The sequence below is a fragment of the Camellia sinensis genome, chromosome 1 (genome assembly GCF_055761805.1).
Source record: "Camellia sinensis isolate YWXY chromosome 1, ASM5576180v1, whole genome shotgun sequence".
In the NCBI taxonomy this organism is placed as follows: Eukaryota; Viridiplantae; Streptophyta; class Magnoliopsida; order Ericales; family Theaceae; genus Camellia; species Camellia sinensis.
The window spans coordinates 178,930,492-178,953,955 of NC_138961.1; the positions used below are offsets into that span (position 1 = coordinate 178,930,492).

A 23,464-nucleotide genomic window follows, 5' to 3' on the forward strand; every position below is an offset into this window, starting at 1 on the left:
TCGGCAAGTCGCCTACGTCCACGGGCAGCGGATTCACTATATTGAACAAAATGGTAAGAATTACAACACTCTCTGTAATTCTCTCTCTCTCTTTGCTCTCTGTTATCTCAGCTGTATCTCAACTCTCCTTAACTTCTCTATATATAGAGATTACAAATGCAAGAGGAACCCTTTGAAATGAGCTGGCTGCCAGCCCATTGTTGTGCTTTCGGTGGCTTTACGGATTGAAGCTTCACATGGCTTCTCATGGCCTCATGGCCAACTCACATGGCCTCATGGCTTCCCCACCATGTAGCTGGCTGCCACTTTCCACCACATGGCCAGAATCTGTAGCCAATATTCAATACTTCCTTTATGATTAGAACCATTAGGTATAGATAGATGTTAGGAGCTGGGCTTTTGATTTTGATTTTTTATTTTTAAATATTTTTTTTTGGGTGTTTGGCGTCTCGAAATTTTTATTTTAGCGCCATTTTTTTTCCATATTACCTTTCGCGACACCAATTGCATGTCATGGAAAATATAACATTTTAAACGGTTGATTTTTTGTGCGTAGTGAAAAGTAAAAATTTTAACGATTGACTTTTTGAGCGCCATGAAATGTTCAATATTTTTAACAGTTGGTATACGCGTGTCGTATATAGTTGATGTATTAACGCCATATCATATGTATATCATAGAAAGTTTTATTATTTACGGCTGACATTGCAAGTCATAAAAAAATAATCGTTATTAGCATTTACAACCTACGCAATAGACACGTCGTGATTGAAAAATTATTTACGACATGCAAAAAAAGTTAATCGTAAAAGTGGGAAATTACGGCTTACATTTACTGTATGCCATTGATGTGAAGTCGTAAAAACCCAATTTTGTTGTAGTGGAGAGAGAGAGAGAGAGAGTTACTTCAGTAACTAGGTATTCAAGTACAACGGCTATGAAAACCAGACCTCTGGTTCCGACCCACTGAGCATAGCGACCTTTCTTCAAGTACCAGCCAATCCTCCCGACCGGGAACAGAAGGCAAGGAGAAGAGACCTGTGTGCTTGTGAAATTCAATCTTATTGGGAATGGAAAGAGTCGTCCTCTGTCATTCATGGGTAGAATAGAGGCGCGAATTTGAGAATTGTATATTTTATATAAAAATCAAATTTAAATATTTTATACAATCATACCTATTTGGGAGTGTGATTAAATATATATATATATATAATTACACTTATTTAAAAAGTGTGATTAAAAAGTAGTAACATATATATAATCACACTTTAATTAGAAGGTGTGATTAAAAAATATATAAATAATTACACTTTAATTAGAATATGTGATTAAAAAATATATATATAATCACACTTATTTAAAAAGTGTGATTAAAAAGTAGTAATGTATATAATCACACTTTAATTAAAATGCGTGATTAAAATATATATATGTATATATATATAAGAACACTTATTTAAAAAGTATGATTAAAAAGTAGTAGTGTATATATAATCACACTTTAATTAGAATGTGTGATTAAAAATATAGATATATATATATATATATAATCATACGTAATTGAAAAGTGACATAAAAAATAAATATTATCACACTCAATCAAATTAAGTGTGATTAAAATATCAATTTAATTTTTTTTATCACACTTCCAATAAAAGTGAGATTTTTTTTTTTTTTGTCAAAATGTGATCTTTAATTTTTTTTTTGTCAAAATGTTAGAAAAAACTACACTAAAGAGTTTTTATGTGTTACATTGATTGGAGTATTACGCTTGAGAAAAGTACGCTAATAAGTTTTTTAGTGTGTTACATTGGAGTGTTACGTTTTAAAAAATTACACTAAGGAGTTTTTGTGTGTTACATTAATTAGAGTGTTGCGTTTGAAAAAAAAAATACACTAAGGCTCCGCTTGATTAGACAGAAAATTTGGTAGGAAGTGAAATAAAAGAAAATATATTTTCTTGCAAGTATTTGATTAAGATGAAATTATGTAAGAAAAATTCAGAAAAATTTAAAAGTTTAGTTATAGAAAACTTACACATTCAATTTTTCTTGGATTTTCTTATTTTTTTGCAAGAAATAAAAAATTAGTTACAATACTAATATGGGTTGTATAAGAAAATTTAGTTTTCTTATACTTTCCACCACTTTCAAACTAAACAAACTCGTTGAAGTTAAATTTTTTCTCTTTCTTTCACTTGCTACCAATTTCATTCTAAACAAGCCAAGTCCACGGAGTTTTTTTTAAATGTTACATTGTTATATTTGATAAAAGTATACTAAGGAGTTTTTTTAGTGTATTACATTATAGTATTGTGTTTGGAAAAAATATACTAATGAATTGTTAACATGATATTGATTGGAGTGTTACGTTTGAGAAAAGTACACTATGGAGTTTTTGTGGAATGTTATGTTGTTATGTTTGAAAAAAGTATACTAAAGAGTTTTTTAGTGTGTTATATTAGAGTATTACGTTTTTTGAGTGTTATATTCGAGTGTTATTGTCATGACCCAATCCCAGGGACTTAGGGTTGGAGTCGCAACTTATTAACTTATTCTATTTGTAGTAAATTAAACTGCGCAAGTAGAAATAAAAATAATTAAACAAGAAATTACTCAATTTTACTATTTTAACAAGAGAAAAATACATTTATAAAGCTTTATTATTTTATTATTCAGTGACTGGCCCCGAGTGGAACAAAAGGGAGCAAAAAAAAAAGAAAGACAAAATAGTGGTTTATCATCAATCTACGTGTGGGTTCAATTTTGTGAGGTTGTGGGTTTCCCTACATCTCGTCACCTGAAAGGGTAACAACTATAAGCACGTAGCAGAGTGAGAAATATTATGCCAAGAGTATAGGGAATACAAAATAACCATGGATAGTTAGTTAAGCCAAAACATTTTTACATAACTCAATTTGGTAAATAAATAATTTAAGTGGCAGAAACTGAAATACGAAAATTATATAAATAACCATAACAATGATACAAAACAAAACAGAATAGAGGTTATAGAAGTGACAATCAGAACAGAGGTCAATGGATCCATAACAAACAGAGGACCACAAAGTGGCCAAACAGAGATTAATAGTTATTTAAGTCCCCCATGGCGTGAGACTCCCGTGGTGATGCTTACAAAACATAATTGTTTATAAGGTCATAGTCAAATATTCTTTAAAATTTAAACAAACATATCAATGGGTTTCATTTAAACAAATAGAGTTTAGAAATTAATTCACGTAACTGAAATATTAATATAATTTATAATAATTTATAAAACATATCTTGTATAAAATAAATTATGGTAAATCAAAACATACGTAAAATATATTATGATAACTCAAGGTATAATATAACTTACCTTAAGATTGAATCTTACTATTTCCTTCATATTTTTCTTATATTTTCGAAACTGTTCTTCCTCATTTTGGTCTCTCTTTGTTTCCCTCATTCCTTTACCTCAGTCATAGTTCCCCTCCCCCTCTCCCAACTTCTTATATACATGCAAACTCATGATACCTCCATAGGGTGACTCATTCTCCCTAAAGTCAGGTGGCACCGATGGCATCCAACCATTTCTCTTAAGAGATTATAATCTAAGATTATAATCTACTAATGGCAAGTAATTGATTGTCCTTATCGCATCAGCAGGTTTATTATTATTATTATTATTTACTTTAACTTTTACATTTATTTATTTACTATATTTAATTTTAATTTGACCCAACTAGTATTATAATTCTATATTTGTGTTAATTTGGTCCCAAATAATAGTCCATAATTAATTCCATATTTGATAACCCAATGTCAAAATTAGATTTTATATTATTATTTATTTATTTCATAATATATCATTACGTATAATCTTAATTATATATAACTATAAATATTTACGTGGTATTTACTTAAACGTTCAGGGTGTCACAGTTATGTTTGGGAAAAATATACTAAGGAGTTTTTTTTTTTTTTTTAAGTGTTACGTTTAGTAATTTCAACACTATGAGAAAACTCATATTTGTCCCTTAACACATAACACACATGCGTTTATACTTAGCACTTTAATATAATTCACACTAGAATGGGGCCTTTGAGTCTTAAAAAAAAAAAAAAAAAAAAAAACTAAACGGTTCATAAGATCACTATTTAAGATTTATTTGTGTTTAACTCTTAAAAAATTGACAATTTAATTTTAACATTATATTTTTTAAACATAAATATAGTAAAATTGTGTGGATACGGTTATCAAAATAATTCTTTTAAAATTTTTCCACATTATGAATGATCTACATAAACTTATAAAAATAGATCAATTAACTCATAAAAGTAGAGAATTGCAGTGGGTTGCTCTAGTGGGTGTCATTTAGAGTTTGGGGTTATGCTTTTTCTGACTTCTAAGTTCAATTTGTTATCAATTTTTTGGAATCATACCTGCAGATTCTGCTCGATTCACGTGAAAGAAATGTTTTGGGTAAATCTCAAGATTAGTCATTAAAATAGAGCTGCAATCCATGCAGAACTAGAATCTCTTTAATTAACAATACAATAATACTATGTACTCAAAAAAAAATTATTTTAAAAAAGTGTCAAACATTTATAAATTTAAATTTTTAATTTAAAAAATAAGAATAAAAAATCGTATAGCAAGAATAAACATTGCTTTAAATGCACGCACATAGCCATTTATTATCAAGATAAATATTACATATTTAATGATTAAAAAATTGTAATAAGCGACTAATAAAATATACAAATTGATTAACAAATAAGAGAGTATCGCTAATCAAATCTTAAAAAATAAATAAACAATTAAATTATTAATAAATCTTAATAGTTAGATTTAATTTGTAACAAGTCTTATTTAAAAAAGTTTTAATAAAATTGTTATTAAAAATAATTTTTATAATTTTTTTTACATATGTCATTAAAAATTGACAATCATTGACTTTTTTTTTTTGGAGTGGCTTCCCTCGAATCTTAGATCTGACTGGAAGGTGCTGTTGGGCCAGTGGGAGCCCACCACGGGTTCCGTTTCGATAATTTGAACTGTTCAATATGTAGAACTTGTTGAGTACTATATGGCTGTAAAACATCACGTTGATCGGATATCAATAACTATCTCATCGGATTAGTTTTCTGTCAACCGTTAATTTTTTTATCATCCATTTTTTTTTATACAAAATTGATTTGATCACATAGGTATCGATATTTGATCAATGTGATGTTTTGCATGCATATAGTACTTGACGAGTTCTATACATTGAACGGTTCAGATTATTGAAACGGGATCTATGGTGAGCCCCTACGGGCCCAACAACACACTCCAGTCCGATTTAGGACTGGAGGGAAGCTACTCCCTTTTTTTTTGTCATAATTTTTATGAATTGTCAATAAAATTTATAATTAGTGAAGTTTTTTTGTAATGAATTTTTCAAACTATCGCTGAAAGTTAAAAATTAGTGATTTTTTTTAGAACGGTTTTTTTAAACTGTCCCTAAAACTTATAAATTGTGACATTTTTATGATAATTATCAAATTATGACTAAAAATTAATAATTAATAACTTTTTAATAATATTTAATAAAAAATACCATTAATTTTATAGAACTTATTAAATAATAAATTCACTAAAAATTTGCATGGATCCGCTTAATCCAATCAACCCGCTTGGCCCGCCTGAACCGAGGCAGATACGGACGGTTTCGAAAAGGCTTACGGTCGGCTATGATTTGCAAAATATGAGATGGTCGGTTTGGAAAATATTAGATCTGTTGAAACCGACCCAACCCACTACTCTTGGATTGTTTCAGATAATTTTGTTCGACTTTATTTATTTTCTTTGAGAGACTCCACAGTCCGCTCACGTTTCCAACTACATTGATATTTTCAATTATTTAAATAGTTTCATATAGGAGATTGACGGGACTCATAGTTCCACTCACTCTCTTTTTTCTGTCACTGTCTCCCTCCTGTCCCACCCATTCTCCCTCTCCATCTTCCTCCATTTAGGAGTCTTCGTAGTTCAATTATTATCGAAAAATCTATAATTCGTCATTTGTTTGTTAAATTAGTAGGTTAGAAAAAAATTAATTCACATCCATTTGTCAAATTAACAGATGCGGATAAACAAATTGACAAATTAGTAGATTGACAGATAGATGCGAATTAGTCTGAAGGTTTAAATTTTTGTAAATTTTGAACATAATATAACAACTTATGAACATTTTTTTTAAATAATAATTCAACTCAACATAACCAAAAGATTATCAAATAAATTGTCAAATATCAATAATAAATATATATAAGAAAACCATGCATTATCAAAATTATTTTATTACTTTTTTTTATTCAAAAACTATTTAATTTGATTTTTTTTAAATGAAAAAAATTAAACCTTATATTTTTCACACAAAAATACCAAATATCAATACTTGCCATTTGATAAAAGGATTTTCAAATTAAAAACACAACAGAATATCTGACATCTTTTTCAATTGAAAACACAAACAAGATATCTAAACAAATTGAAAAACAAAGTCTTACAAATTATTAGGGGTGCTCGTGGTTTAGCGGTTCGGTTGCAGTTAGAGGAATCTCAAATCAGACATCCATCAAAAACTAAGCGGATTGGAAAAAATTAATTTGCAACTGTTCGCTCATCATCACACATCCGTGCAAAATGCGGCATATCAGTTCGGTTCGGTTCGGTCGGTTTGTACGGATCGAAATATCCGCTACTCACCTCTACCTCCACTCATTCTCTCTCTTACCTGTTATCTCTACATCTTTCCTACTTTCTCCCTCTCATCCATACTATTATTAAGTGAAAATTTAAATTGATTTAATAAAACATTCTTCTCCTCATGTCGCGTGATAATTTTATATATGTTAAAATATAAAAAAAATTATTACACATAGTATAAACAAGTTTTGAAACCAAAATCTTAGGTTTCATAAAAAAGATACTTATCACTTAAGTAACATACATATTATGATATTAAATTCTTTATTATTTATTTTTATTATTAGTTATCTGAATTGCACAAGCATCACGTGTACTACCCGCTAGTCTTTCCATAAAGAAACGTCTCTCTCTTGTCATTGCCTCCTCTTATCTTTTCAGAGATCAAATAACAAACACTTTATCTCTTTTGTTCGATCTTCTTCTTTATGGTGGTGGACAATCAAGGAGTTGTTATGGAAGTACATTGATGTCAATCTATGGTAACGATAGTGATGAGCAGCGGTGATAGTGATGAGCAGCAACAATCGCAATGAACGAAGACGGTGGCGTTGAGCGGTGGTGGTGGTGATGAGTTTATTTTGTTCATGTTTTCTCTATTTTTTCCTTTCACTCTATTTTCTCTCACATATTTGTGATTTAATTTTGTTAAACTCAACATGTATTATATGATTATGAGTTTGAGAATTGTTTTTTAAACTTTCAATCTTTTTTCCCCATTTTTATTGTTACCCGTCGAAATCTACTGAACCAACCAAGAAATCGAATAGTTTTGGTCGGTCGATTTTGAAGAAGAGGTCAGTCAGAAATCGATGAATGAGTTTGAAAACCGATTGTGTTTTTTTGGTAGATGGTTTGGGGTGAATCTGAGCCGAACCGACCCATATACACAATAAAGTCCGCTTATTAAGACTTACACGTAAATTTCCATTAAAAAAAAAAGAAAAAAAAAAAGAGAGTATTGCAAACCAATGCCTATGACACACATGGGTTCGTTTGGGATGCGGGTTGAATTTTTGACTTTTTGATTATTTTAGCCTGGGGCTAAAAAGTCTCATTTGGGATAGATTTTTTTGACTTTTTTTACTTTTGTAAGAGAAAAAATAAAATGACTATGATTTAGATGTGACATTTTGTCTTATTGGACTAAATAATCTATTTTGTCTTTTTGTGGCTATTTTAGTCAAAAAAATCTCATTTTAGCTTATGCCAAACGAAGACATAAGAGAATGGCAAAAAAAATAAAAAAATAGAGGGAAAAAAAAAAACTTAAGGTCTATTCTTATAATAAAATAAAATATTAATTTTATTAATTTAAATCGTACATTTTAATTTATTTTTAATTTAAACTATTTGATTATTTTTATTAAGTAAAATTGATGAAAATGTATATTTTAGTCATTAAATTTAATAAAAAAATAATATTTTCAAATTTTTCTATACATTTACATTGAATTTAATAATTAAAATATTATTTTCAGTCGATTTTATTTAACGAAACTAATCTGATGGTTTAGGTTGAAAATAAATTAAAGAATTAGAGATTTTAATTTGATAAAATTAAAAGTTTAGAATTTATTTTATTCAAAAGGACAAATACTGAAAAAAAAAATTTCCCCTGCAATTTCTCCAAAATATTAAAAGTACACAACACGTTTGATTGAATCCAGTATAATTTTCTAGTTCAAAAACACAAAAGAATTCAGTATAATTTTTATTAAAATCAATACAATTTTTAATATTATTAAGATTTTTTTTCTTTTGAAAAAAAAAATCTAATCTCAATGTTAAGGGTGTGTTTGGTAACGTTTACGTTTTCAGTTTATATTTACAAAAATTTTATAAATTGGTTTTTGTTTATTTTTAAAAAAATATAAACTAAACGCGTTTGGTAATTGACAAAATGTTTAAAAAAATTTAAAAATATAAAAAAAAGTGAGAAATGACAAGTGGTGGCAAGTGGCGGCGGAAGACGGTGGTGGAAAGTGGTGACGGTGGGTGATGGCGGGTGGGTGGTGGTGGTGTGTGGGTGGGTGACGGTGGCGGGTGGTGGGTGATAGCGAGTTGGTGGTGGTGGTGGTGGTGATGGTGGCAGTGGCGGGTGATGGGTGGTGGTGGCAGGTGGGTGGCGGATGGAGAGTGGTGGTGGGTGGTGGCGGGTGGATGGTGGTGGCAGGTAGGTGGCGGGTGGTGGTGGTGGTGGTGGTGGTGGCGGCGGGTGTTGGGTGGTGGTTGCAAGTGGGTGGTGGATGGTGGATGGGTGGTAGCGGGTGGGTGGTGGGTGGGTGGGTGATGGTGGCGGGTGGTGGGTGGTAGCCAGTGGGTGGTGGTGGGCGGTGGTGGCAGGTGGGTTGCGGATGACGGGTGGTGGTGGGTGGTAGAGGGTGGTGGTGGTGACGGTGGCGGGTGGTAGCGAGTGGGTGGTGGTGGCAGGTGGGTGGCAGATGGGTGGTGGGTGATGGTGGTGGTGGCGGGTGGGTGGCTGGTGGTAGTGGGTGGCTGGTGGCGGCAGGTGGTGGATGGTGGTGACAGGTGGGTGGTGAGTGGTGGTGACAAGTAGGTGGCGGGTGGTGGTGGCGGGCGGTGGATGGTGGTGGCGGGTGGATGGCGGGTGGGTGGTGGTGGTAGTGGTGGTGAGGGGTGGTGAGTGGTGGCGAATGGGTGGCAGGTGGTGGTTAGTGTTGGGTGGTAAAAAAAAAAAAAAAATTGAAAACTCAAAATGGAAACACATTTTTTGTGTTTTCATTTTTTGGCCAAATTTATAAACTGAAACCACTGATTTATAAATCAAAAATTTTACCAAACAAATTTTTATTTGAGTTTTTTAAATTTTTGTAAATATAAATAGAAAACTGAAAACGTAAGTGTTACCAAACGACACCTAAATGTTGAAAGACACTCTTTACCATTTGGCAGCAAATAATAGTAAAAGTTTGAACGGAAATGAGCCGTAGCTCGACACCAAGGGCTCGAATTGGCTCGAAAGAGGGAGAGGAGAAAGAAAAGGGAGAGAGGAAATCGTCGCGCAGCACCATCGCCGTCTCCTCGCCGCCGATCATTGCAGCTTCAGACAGTCGCCTCGCCGATCGTCGCACGACCGCCACCGCCTCGCCGATCGTCGCAGTCGCAGTCGCAGTCGCAGTCGCAACCGCAACCCCGCCTCCTTCTCCAGCCGATTTTTATGGCCCCATCCCCTCTCCTCCTTCCTCCTCCTCCTCCCTTCTCTTCTTCTCCCTTCTTCATCTTCTTCTTCATTCTGCAACAAAAACACGGAAAAAAGAAAAAAAAAAAAAACGACACCAAAACGACAAAAACACGGAAAAAAGAAAAAAAAAAAAACGACACCAAAACGACATCGTTTTGGTGTCGAGCCAAACCCGAGCCACGGGTTTCGAGCTGCGTAGCACTACCGAAGTTTGAATGATGTATATAAACTTAGGTTCCGTTGAGTTGGTTTTTTTGTTTTGTTTTTATTATTATTTTAATTTAGAGTTAAAAGATTTCATTTGAAATAAGTATTTTCGTTTTATTTTTTTGACTTTTATAAAATAAAAAATAAAAAAAATATGAATTAGATATAAAATTTTATCTTATTAGATTAAAATAAGGCAATTTTATACTCTTTGAACCGAATTTGATATACCAAATGGAGCCTTACAAGGTTCTGAGATTTCTGTTGAGTGTCTTTAGAGAGAGAGAGAGAGAGAGAGAGAGAGAGATGGGTGGAGAAGGTAAAATCCCATGTCTTGATTTTTCAGGAGAGGCCATGGATGAAGAAAGTGAAGCATGGAAGGCTCTGAGTAGCAAAGTTAGAGAGGCATGTGAGACACATGGGTGTTTCTTGGTAGAGTACAGTAAAATCTCTGTGCAACTATCTGAAGCTATGTTCATGGAGATGAAACGATTGTTTGATCTACCAGAAGATACTAAGAAGAAACACAACAGCACTTTGCGTTTCAACGGTTACTTTTGCTCCCCATTCTCCTCCATCCATGAGAGCTTCGGCATTAATGACGCCCACCAGCTTCAACTGGCTGGAGCTTTCACCGATCTCATGTGGCCTCCTCATGGCAACCCTAGCTTCTGGTAAATTTTCATCCAATCTAATTTAATTCTCTTTTTGTTTTATAACTCAATATCGGATTTATTGGACCGATTAATTCAGGAATCAATTCACCATTCACTTGTGGGGGGTCTTGATTAAAGTCAGGGTTTTATCCTGTATGAACTTTGCCCTCAAAAAATTGTTTGTACAAACCCAAACTTTAGGCTTTGACCACCAGACTTGACCTTAAGGTTTATCTAATCTAATTCTATATTAATGTTTGGATTTTATATTGAAAAATGCTGGTGATGATGAAAGTTTATTTCAAAGTGAACTCGATCTCCCTAAATCCTAAAGTCCTCTTATTTTTCGTTCTAGATTTTTTATTTTTTATTTTTTGTAAGGGGAGAGGAAGACAGTGGTAGTTCCCCACCAAGCCGATCTCCCTCCCCCGGATCATCCTCTTAGTTTAAGGGGTTATTTGGGATATTCTAAATAAGTGTATTTTTTTTATTTTTTATGAAATATGGGCTGAGTTTGAAGTGATATAGTAGAGAGGTGATGTGACTTAAATAGGATAGTGGCTTGAATAGGATAGTGACTTTTTGATTTTTTAGATTTTTCAGAGTATGCCAAACCAGGCCTAAATCTGATATTTATCTCACTGATTCTGCCATCATCACATTATCTTCTCTATCCTCGAACTCAAGATTTTAAGATATGACTTTAAATTTTCTCACAGTTCAAGGATCGATGTTGGATAACGAATTTGTTTTACGCTACATGGCTACCTTAACTTCAATATTCTATCTTAACTGATGAAGGGGGGGTATTCATATTCTAAATTGAAAATTGCAGTGTGTTTGGTTTGAGTTTTTTAAATTAAGTTTTTTGAAAATTAAGTTTTTTGGTTTTCGTATTTTTTTGTTTTTAGTGAATATTTTTTAAATTTTAAACATTTTTTTTTATTTTTTAAATGCACCTTACTTAGATGTATCTAAAAAGTAAAAAATTTGTGAAAAATTATTTTAAAAAATTAATAAATACATAAAAATACAAAAAATGTACTGAAATATCATATTTTTTTTTGTATTTTGGGTATTTAGTGAATTTTTAAAAGATTTTCTTCACAATTTTTTTACTGTTTAGATACATCTAAGTTAAGTATGTCTAAAAATTTTAAAAATTGTTTAAAATATTTTAAAAAATCAATAAAAACAAAAAAATACGGAAAATAAAAAAATAGAATTTTCTGAAAAATGTTTTTTGAAAAGTGAAACCAAGCATTTTGGATGAGTTATGCGGCGACTTGGATATGATTTTGTTTTTGGAAAATGACACGTGTCTACTTTTTAAACCTATTTTTTAGATTCAATAATTTGTAAATAATATAATTGGTTGTTGATTAGAAAATATGTGAGAGAGAGTGTTACTTTTAATATTGTTAGAAATTAGGCGCCTATGTGGCAGGACCCTTTGAACCTTTTGAACCTAAACCTTATCCATGTAAGTTTGAATTTTAATTCAAAATTTATTTGGATAACCATTCAGGATATCTATATCTATCATATCAATAGATATGGATAGATGGATAGATAGATATTGGTGGTTCCGGGCCTTGATATGCAGCTTGTTTGGATTTCGCCACCTCCAAAGCCAAATCCTGACGGAGATGTTCGTTCACTGCAATTATGTTCTCCAATCTTTGTTCGTTTTGTTGTGCTTGTTGCAGGATCGCTTGCATTGCTTCATGCTCCGAAGTCGAGGGTGAGGCGAAATTTAAGGCATGTCGTACGACGATAGTCTCTGTTCCAAGCATGTTTGTTGGAGTGGTTTCATCTTGCAGTATAGGGTCGACAGTGCCTATCGGAGGATCTTCTGTCACGTTCGCCATGGATGTGCTTGAGTATTCCCACAGACGGCGCCAATTGTGGAGAAGTGGTTTGGAAATACTCTTCTGATCCTGGGGAGCGCTCGAGATCCACTGATAGTCACTTGAAAAGGAATAAACACTCCGGTCGGGGGGTGCCGGAATTAGCACTCCGACGGACAAGTCAGTCTCTACACTTAAGAATGCTTGTATTCTTAGTTAAGCACAATAATTCTCACATACCTCTTTCTGGCTGATGTTCTTCTATTTATATCTTTTCTTCCATGGGCCTCGGGATTAGGTCCATTTCCAACTCATATTCGGCACATTTTATAATAGATTGACCTTCACTCGGCCTCTTGCCTAATCGGTTATTTGGCCGAATAAGGTTGGATTTGAGCTTGCGAGCCAATTGCCGAGTGCTTCGAATCTCAACTCTCCAAGATTCGACTATCCGGGATCTCTATGACTCCCTCTTCTCGGCCCCCACACTTATATTCTTGAGTCGAATTTATGGCATGGTAGATTAAAACATGTGAATTTTGATGCTTTGCGTAGATTAATTGGTTTAGATTATACACCAAAGTTTGATATTAATCCTAATCATAAATGTGAAATTTGTGTATAAGCAAAACTAACTAAGGCTCTATTTAAATCAGTTGATAGGAAAATCGAACCTCTAGAATTAATTTATACAGACGTATGTGATCTTGAGTATGTTCAAACTAGAGGAGGCAAAAAGTATTTCATAACATTTATCGATGATTGCACAAGATATTGTTATGTTTATTTACTTAGAAGTAAAGATGAAACCTTAGAAATGTTTAAACTCTACAAAACAGAAGTTGAAAATCAACTTGGTAAAACCATTAAAATGGCTAGAGGTGATAAGGGTCGTGAATATGATGCACCATTAAATGAATTTTGTGCACAACATGACATTATTCACCAAACTACAGCACCCTATTCTCCACAGCAAAATGGAATTGCTGAAAGGAAGAATAGAACCCTAAAAGAAATGATGAATACTATGTTACTAAGTTCAGGCTTACCATAGAACTTGTGGAGGGGAAGCAATATTGTCTGCTAATTATGTTCTTAACAGAATACCCTACAAGAAAACCAACAACACTCTTTATGAATTGTGGAAAGGTCGATTGCCTTCCTACAAATACTTAAAAGTGTGGAGGTGTTTGGCAAAAGTAAAAGTTGAAGTTCCTGTTCCTAAAAAGATTTAGATTGGACAAAAAACAGTAAATTGTGTGTTATTGGTTATGCTTCGAATAGTAGTGCATATCGGTTTCTGACTTATAGATCAGAAATACCTGATATAAATGTAAACACTATTATAGAGTCAAGGAATGCTGTGTTTTTTGAACATGTCTTTCCTTACAAGAAACGACAAGAATTAAGTTCACAGAAAAGAACTTATGATTATACACAAAGTTGAGAGACTAATGACAATCAAACACAAGAGACTAGTAATGGTCTCGACCAACAGGATTTAACTGATGATGAACTAAGAAGAAGTAAGAGAGCGAGAACATCAAAATCCTTTGGTCCAGATTTCCTAACATACCTATTAGAAAATGAATCTCAAAGCTTTAAGGCAGTAATGACAAGTTCTGAAGCACCTTTGTGGAAAGAGGCTGTTAATAATGAAATTGAGTCCATTATGCAAAATCATACTTGGGAATTGGTGGATCTGCCACCAGGTTCTAAACCTCTTGGATATAAATGGATATTCAAGAGAAAAATGAAAGCAGATGGTTCAATTGACAAGTATAAAGCAAAACTTGTAGTTAAATGTTACAGACAAAAGGAAAGTCTGGACTATTTTGACACATATTCCCCTGTGACAAGAATAACGTCCATTCGTATGCTTATTGCTATAGTAGCGTTGTTTAATTTAGAAATACATCAAATGGATGTTAAGACAGCTTTCTTAAACGGTGATCTAAATGAAGAGATCTATATGGAGCAACCTAAAGGGTTCGTAGTACCGAGGCAAGAAAAGAAAGTTTATCGGCTTGTAAAATTCCTTTATGGATTAAAACAAGCACTTAAGCAATGGCATGAAAAATTTGATCATGCAATGCTTACTAATGGGTTTAAGATAAACGAATGTAACAAATGCGTCTATGTTAAAAATACTGACCAATGATATGTCATAGTTTGTCTTTATGTGGATGACAAGCTTATCATTAGAAGCAGTCAAAACACGATCAAATCAACTAAGCAAATGCTTAACAAAAGATTTGATATGAAAGATATTGGGGTCGCAGATGTTATCTTAGGAATGAAAATTATTAAAACATCTGATGGATATGCGTTATCTCAATCACATTATATTGAGAAAATTCTTGGTAAATTTATCAATGATGATATGAATGTAGCAAGAACACCTGTAGACATTAGTCTTTATTTATCGAAAAATAAAGGTGATGCGGTGTCTCAGTTAAAATACTCCCAAATCATTAGAAGCCTAATGTACTTAATGAATTGTACTCGTCTTGATATAGCTTATGCTATCAGTAAATTGAGTAGGTACACTAGTAACCCCGGAGAAGACCATTGGAAGACGATCATTCGGGTTCTTAGATATCTAAGATTCACCCGTGATCATGGTTTGAATTTTACTCGATATCCAGCAGTACTCAAAGGTTATTGTGATGCAAATTGGATATCGGATACTAAAGATTCAAAATCCACAAGTGGATATGTCTTTACTCTGGGAGACGCTACTGTTTCTTGGAAGTCTATGAAACAAACATGCATCGCACGATCCACAATGGAATCCGAGTTCATTGCTTTAGACAAAGTAGGAGAAGAAGCAGAATGGCTTCGTCACTTCTTAGAAGACATTCCAATGTGGCCAAAACTTGTGCCAGCTATTTGCATTCATTGTGATAGTCAATCTGCAATAGGCAGGGCACAGAATCACATATATAACGGTAAGTCACGACATATTCGTCGTCGACATAATACCGTAAGGCAATTGTTGTCAAATGGAATAATCTCAATAGATTGTGTAAAATCTAAAGAGGATATTGCGGATCCGTTAACAAAAAGTTTGACAAAAGAGCTAGTGTATAGTTCATCGAAGGGGATTGAATTAAAGCCTATTACATAAGAGTCATCATAATGGTAATCCTACTTATATGACTAGAGATCCCAAGAACTAAGTTCAAAGGGACAACTAAGTTATGTGTGACTCGCCAGAAATCACTAAGGGATTACAATTCCTTACCCATTCCTATGGTGAGAGTGATATCTGCAACATATGTTGTCTACAGGGGTATAAGGATAAGCTTTGCTTTTAATGATTACTTGTATCTTGATTAAGGCATAAAATCAAGACGAGTATAAGGAGATACTCATAGTAAGAATCACCTATATGAGTGTCGAACTGAGGCCGGTTCTATGAGAATGAAGAGGCTAAATTCTCTAGAAATACTTATGAAAACCAAGAGCGTTCAAGGCAAAAATGAACACGACAGTGAGAACCACGATGTGTTGGAAGATATTTTGTGTGAAATCTATTGTCTTGGCTTACACAAACGGCTGAATAATTCAAGGTATCGCGTCCATTGGTTAACTAGTAAGTTCGATAGGTTATCATTAGGGAAGGTTCAAGGTCGAAAACTACCTATCTTGATCCAAGATATTTTCGATTTATACTCTTTCGACAAATTCTGCATTTTGTTGCATTTTAGTTGTAATCAAATTCCATTTATGTGGGGGATTGTTAGAAACTGGTTTTGAAATTCTGGAAAAACAGAATTTTCTCCAGACTTTGGTCTATTTTTTAGGTGGGACCCGTGCGCCTAAGTTGGCGGGTCTAAGTGGTAACGCGTTATATGCCGCATTGTGATTCACGTGGTATATTTGGTTGCTCAAAACCATTATCGAGTGAATGGGAAATTGAAGCCAAAGTGAGCTCCATAGAAATGGAGTTTTGGTGGAAATTCCTTAAGGTTGAAAAATGGCTTGTTCTACATTGATTTGGTGGAAAGTTTTGAATGGGTTTATAAGGCATGAGATTGGAACTTGGGGTGTTCCCCAAGGAGTACCCAAGTTTTGTAAAGAGGGAGGTTATGGGCAAAATGGGCTAAACCCATAGGACCCAAAAATCACTACGCGTGCGGCCGCCGTCCGTCCGTCCGTCTGGTTGGTCGGGTGGGCTAGGCCTTGGCGCGAGTGGGTGGTGTGAGGTTGGGTTGGGCTTGTCCGGCCCAATACTAATCTTTTTGTGCAAAAAACATTTGAATTTTATTTTCTAAAATTAAATTCTAATTTTTTCATTTTGATTTTCGAAATTTAAATTCAAAATTGGGTCTTGTTTTCTCCCACCCGAACAGAATTGAAACTATTTAGATTTCAAATAACCCGGACAGATTCAAATCTGTGCTGTTCCGGTTTTATCTGTTCAAATTTGAACCCAATCAATACCAATTCAAACCCAACAGGTTTAGTACTTGTTCAAACAGGTATGCTACCTGTTCAATTCAAAATAAATAGATGCCACTACATCTATAAATAGGCTAGCCCTTCATTTGATATTTCATTCAGAAATTTCATACTTCTCCTCTGCAAATTTATTTTTCATTTTGTTGCATTTAATTTTTGTGAGAAAAAGTGTAAACACTTAGTGTGTTCGTTGAATAAATAAATTGTAGTGTTGCATTTATTTGTTGTTAATAATTTCATCTTGGGAGATAGACGTTCATATTCTGAAAGCACCGTGGAGAGGACGAATCTGTCTTAAGGACACGGTGTTGAACACTGGACTTGATCAGAATAATATTCAAGATGTTAATCAACTAAGTTATTTATTTATTTTCTATTTTATTATTTATTTAAATCAGATTTTAATTTTGTTTATGTAACAAAATAAAATATGTTTTTATTTATTTAATTTTTTTTCTAGTTCGATTTTTGTAATCAAACATTCTCTCTCCTTTTCTATTTTTCTTTTATATTCTGTTTGTCGTTTAGTACCCAAATAGAATTAATTATTTTAATTACGGTGAAGAATGTCCAACACATTATTCGCCATTGACTCTATATTTGATTGATTTTGTTTCATGTTTCAATCTAGTTGAGACTTGGCTTTCAAGCTATGATATTTTTGTTTTAGCTTTTTGTGTTTTCTTGATACAATTTGTTTGTACATCTTGTATTGTTATTTTACATCAATGAATTTTTTTTTTGCCGATCAAAAAATATGATATAAGGGGCAAAATATAATAATTACTGATGTGATTTTCCCCCCCAAAAAATTTAAAGACAATCTAATGAATTTTAACTTCAAATGCCAAAATAACACAAAAAATAAAATACAAAATTACCAGCATAACTTGCCCTGGTAAATTATACCCATGCTTTCCATAATTAGTCTCATGTCAATTTGGCCTATGTAGTTTCATTGGTATTAATTTTGATATTTAATTTTTCACATTCTATGAATTTAATTTAATTGATAGGTTTTCTTAAAAAATTAGACAAAATTTAAAGGCAAAAACAGTCCATTTAAAAGAGAATGAACTATTTTCAATTGGATGTCAACCCCTCGGTAGATGTACTATTTTGTCTCTTAATTTTAGTATAATTTTTAAAAAATATGTATAATCAATTAGACTAAATTAGTATAATGTGAAAAATTCAAAGGTAAAATTAATATATTTATAACGACCATGGCCAAATTAACACGAGAGCCAAGACAAACTACAAGAACTATGAATGTAACTTGTCCTTTTTCTTTTTCTTTTTTTTTTTTTTTTTTTGCATTATGGAAAATTCTACTTACACAACACAAAAATTATCCTTACACTCAATTTCTCACTACACAACACAAAAAATCTAATTCTCTTTACAAACAATATAATACGCATCATAACCTTCATCCTTACACCCCAACCTAACAAACCCTAACTCTACCCCACCCTAACCACCACCTTCGGCAGCCATAACCTTCAAACCCTAACTGTTCAATCTCCAGCTTCACTTCCATCTCCACCTCCGACCACTGCCTTGCACCCTCCGACTGCACCGATGACAAGCTGGTTGCTGAGGGCTCGAGCTTGACGAAGAGCGTTGCAGTGATCATAATGCATCATATCGAAACAATCATCCATATAAACACAAACATGCATGTTCTTCTTCTTCACCGTCCATTTTCCTAGTGGGAAATTGAAATACATGTCCAGGGCTGGCCCTGAGGTGAGGCCACTAAGGCGGTCGCCTTGGGCCCCCAATTTTGAACAAAATTTAGGGCCCATAATTAGGAAAGTGTATCATATCGTGTTATTTCATAATTACTTTAAAATTAGTTCAATTCATTTATTTTCATGCTGTTGTATGGTGTTATTTTGATTCGTGTCCGATTGATATTTAATGTGAAAACTTTTACTTTTAGTTAAAAATAACTTAACAAGTGTATGAAGAAATTAAAATTTTTCCCATAAGTTGAATTTTATAAAAACTATTTCCACTAAATGAAATTATTCATAGAATGTTTGATTTTAATTCAATTGCATTTTTCTAATTAAAAAAATTGTACCTTATTACTATATATTTTTTATTAGATTGACTCTAAAATAGGTAACAAAAAAATACATATCTTAAATGAAAAAAAGATATTAGCCTTAATTATTATTTTACATACTTTTTTATTCAGTTAGATGGAGTTAAATAAAAGATTAAAAAAATGTCATCGCATCCCTTAGTGAACATTAAAATATATAACTAATAATTCATATTATTGAATCGTGTCATACTTAGATTCATGTTGAAAAATAGTCAACCCTAACTTACTAATTTTATATATTGCTTGAGTTGTGTCGAAAATTCTCATTCTTACCCCCAATTAATTTTAGTTCTTATAGCATTGGTAAGCTAAAAAATAAAGATTCAATTCAACTAATTGAAGTTCAACTATATATATATATATATTTGTTATCTAAATTTTGTTAAATTGTAATGCAATAGAAATAAATTTTTATCCTTTTTGTTTTATCCAAACAATTTTTTTTTAAGATAATGATACATGAAGGGTCCAATTTAAAAAATTTGCCTTAGGCCCTAATCACTCAGGGCCAGCCCTGTACATGTCGCGATCGGTTTCATGCTCTGTGGATTTTCAGATCGGCTGGCCTTTGAACCTGCCATTGATGAAATCAAAACCTTGACCTTGGTGGAAATGTGTGTGTGTGTGTGTGTGTGTGTGTGTGAGAGAGAGAGAGAGAGAGAGAGAGAGAGAGAGAGAATTGTTGGAAATGCTGGGTTTTAGAATGCTAGGGGTGGAATGTTGCTGGTTCATGGGGAAGAGTGGTGGCGGCGGTTGGTCGTGGCAACCAGAAGGAGGTCGCAAGGAGAGGAGGGTTTTTGGTAGAAGAGGGGCTACGATTTGGTGGTCAGAGGCGCCGACAATGGCTGCCAGGGTTGTTGGTGTTAGAGCGGCGGCAATGGACGGCGATAGCATAGATGGCCTGCAATAGGTGGCTGAGGTGGTGATCAGGTGAAGGGGTTCAAAAGGTGGTAGGTGAAATGTGAAATTAGGGTTTGTAGTTGCTAAAGATTAGGGTTTTTTAGTAATTTTAATTAGGGTTAAAATGGTAATAATATTTTTGAAGGGGTGTAATGAGTTAGAATGGTTGTATAAGTAGAATTTCACTTTTTTTATTTTATTTTATTTTCCTTAATAAATTCAAAATTCAAATATTCTAGACATGATTATCCAGTATTTGTTATACTAATCTTGGTTTTTATCTTGACAGTGAGGTTCTCAACTCCATGAGCTCAAAGATGATGGAACTGAACTTAATCATCCTCAAAATGGTTTATGAGAGCTTTGGCTTGGAAAACTACTCCTATGGATTGCAAGAAGAGAACAATACCAGCAATTTTCGTTTAATAAAATATAAAGTTCCTATAAGCAATGATCCAACCATTGGTCTTATTCCTCACACTGATAAGAATTTCCTCACCATTCTATCTCAAAATGAGGTTCAAGGTCTCGAGGTTATGTCTAAAGAAGGCAACTGGATCCAACTGTCAATTCCCAACGAATGCTTCATGGTCATCGTTGGCGATTCGCTTAAGGTGAGTGTTCATTGTTTTTCATGTATGCGTCCTCATTTGGAAGCAATTTTTTCTTATCTTTTTTTTAAAAAAAAATAAAAAATTATTTACCTAAAACCCCCTAAAAATTTGATTTAATTAAAAAAATATAATTTAAAGAGATTTTTTTTACTCAACTCTTTTCTCCATTTCCATTTAATTTTTATTATTTTTATGTGCTTTTTAGACTAAAAATCTTTAAAAATTTTATCAAAAAAAAGGGAAAAAAATTAATGATAATTTTAAAAGCATGCTATAAGAGAGAGTTAATTATACAATTTCAATGACAATCTCATTTTAGTTTCACACAGTCAATTTATATTAGCATCATTAACTCAAATTAAAATATAAAAAACTAATTGTCACAATTGAAAATAAAGGAAACTAAAAGTATAATTTTGATAAAATGACAAGGATGCCGCTTAGTGTAATTAATTCCAAATTTTTTTTTCCACAATATGCACCGAGGCCCTGTTTGATTTGGTGAATTATAGTGTTATTCGGATTACATTTCGATAAACATTTTATCTAATAAAATTAATAATTTTTTTTAATCGTACAAATAATAATATAGAACAAACATATAGTTAGGATTATATATTTTCAGATTCATTGCAAAACAAACTAGACAAAAAATGATTATTTATTCTACTAATCCAGCTCAATAAAAATACTACAATAAACTCATAGATTATTAATTCTTTCACTTTTAATCCTGTTAATCAAACATAGCTCAAACTAATATTGATAAAAATAAAAAATTTTCAATGCATGCTTCTAGGCTTGGAGCAATGGAAGAGTGCATGCTGCAAAGCACAGGGTGATGATGAAAGGGCAGAAAGAAAGGTATTCATGTGGGTTATTTTTATCACCAAGAGAGGATTTAACCATTGAAGTCCCTGAAAAGCTTGTCGACCAACATCATCCTCTCCTCTATCGTCCATTTACTTACTCTGATTTCCTCAATTTTTACACCTCCAACTTGAGTGACCAAGCACTTGAGCTTTTTGCTGGTGTTTGATTTATATCAGTATGTGTTATTATTAACTCTTTGTGTTGTAACTTGTGTTATCAAGTGAATCCCACCTCAAGAGCACCGGTATTATTCAATTCATCATGATATTGTAAGATTAACTTGACAATGGCTAAGTGATCGGTGATCCCGTGAGGGTATTTATCATGCAAGATAAAATAATCTAGAAGCAAAGATGGATCTAGATATGCTGGTTCATCAATGGTGTAAAATGTGTGTATCTAAGAACACATTCTGCCATTGTATTTGTAAACACAATGGCAACCATTGCCAAAGGTTATAACCATTGGATACAAAAACTAACAGCCACAATTATCATGAAACAATGCACCCATTGTGTTCAAATTCAAATACTCAACTTACCAGATTGTTTTGTTTCCTTGCGGGAAGATATACACCCGCCATTGGGTCATAATTAAGTATGGAGAGGCACACCACATTATGATGTGGTCACAGTTAATCTAACATCTCCCACTTGATCACATCATAATGAAGTGACATATCCTGAGTTGAGCATGTTTACCTTCGTACCAAAATTTTGCCTCACGCCAACTTTCATTTATGAAATTACCTTATAGATCGACGTCTAATTGTGACTTGGTCATGCATGCACACGTTTCTGCCACCAATCTGACCACATATATACGAATGTGTTCTCACACTGACAACACACTCCAGATGACTTCAATTCACTATATTTCAAATGAACGGCATCAATTTTCAGCGCTGGGTTCATAGTCCATACCCAATCACCATTGACGACTTTAGTCGCACACATTTCTCATGTGTCGACTTACGCCGAAATTATTGTTAAATACTTCCTTTAAGGCCCATTCCTGAAGGTTTTCCTTAACACACCTTGTCAGCGACTTTTTGCTGATCAAGCAGACAACATTATCTAGTCAGCATGTTGCATATTATGGACTTTACATCTCATGCTAACTATGATGTCCGTACTTTGTCAGTTCCTCTACCTTATTACCGGACCAAACGCATGTTTCTATGCAAGATAGAGTTGCATAACATCAGTTATCCAGGTGTCCCCAGAATCATCCAACTATGCTCTTATATGAGTAGCTAAACCACCTAGCTAGGCATTTTTCAATCCCATATTAGCTACATATTTTCTGAATTTTTCCAAAGACAACCCTTTGGTCATAGGGTCGGCCACTATCTCTTCTGAGGGTATATAATTGACTTTAATTTCACCTCTCTCCACTATATCCTGAATATAGTAATAACTTACATCAATATGTTTTCCCTTAGAGTTATTCGCTCCACTTTTTATTAATGAGATGGCGGACTGATTGTCACAAAACATATTGACTGGTCTGACAGGTATATCTAATTGTAAACTGTCAATAAATCGTTTTATCCAAACCGCATTACTCACGGTTGTGCTGCAAGCTATGTATTCAGCTTCCATAGTGTACTTTGCAACACAACTCTGTTTCTTACTTAACTAAGAAATTGTTGTTCCACCAAACAAGAACACATGACCACTTGTAGATTTTCTATCATCTACATGTCCTACAAAATCTGCATCAGTGTATACTTTTATGTCTAAATCACTCAAACCAAAACATAATTTCCAAATTCTTAGTGTCTTTTAAATATCTAAATACTCTTTTGACTGCTTGCCAATATTCCTTACCTG

The 23,464-nt window shown here is 33.3% G+C and overlaps 1 protein-coding gene across 1 annotated transcript; it reads left to right on the forward strand.

Annotated features, from left to right (window-relative positions):
- Positions 1 to 10,354: 10,354 nt before the first annotated feature.
- On the forward strand, positions 10,355 to 21,908 carry LOC114320253 (putative 2-oxoglutarate-dependent dioxygenase AOP1). The gene is made up of 3 exons (XM_028267379.2): positions 10,355 to 10,824; positions 20,432 to 20,756; positions 21,556 to 21,908. Exons 1-3 carry the CDS (start codon positions 10,385 to 10,387, stop codon positions 21,793 to 21,795), a joined length of 1,005 nt encoding a protein of 334 aa, XP_028123180.2. The 5' UTR covers positions 10,355 to 10,384; the 3' UTR covers positions 21,796 to 21,908.
- The last annotated feature ends 1,556 nt before the right edge of the window (positions 21,909 to 23,464 follow it).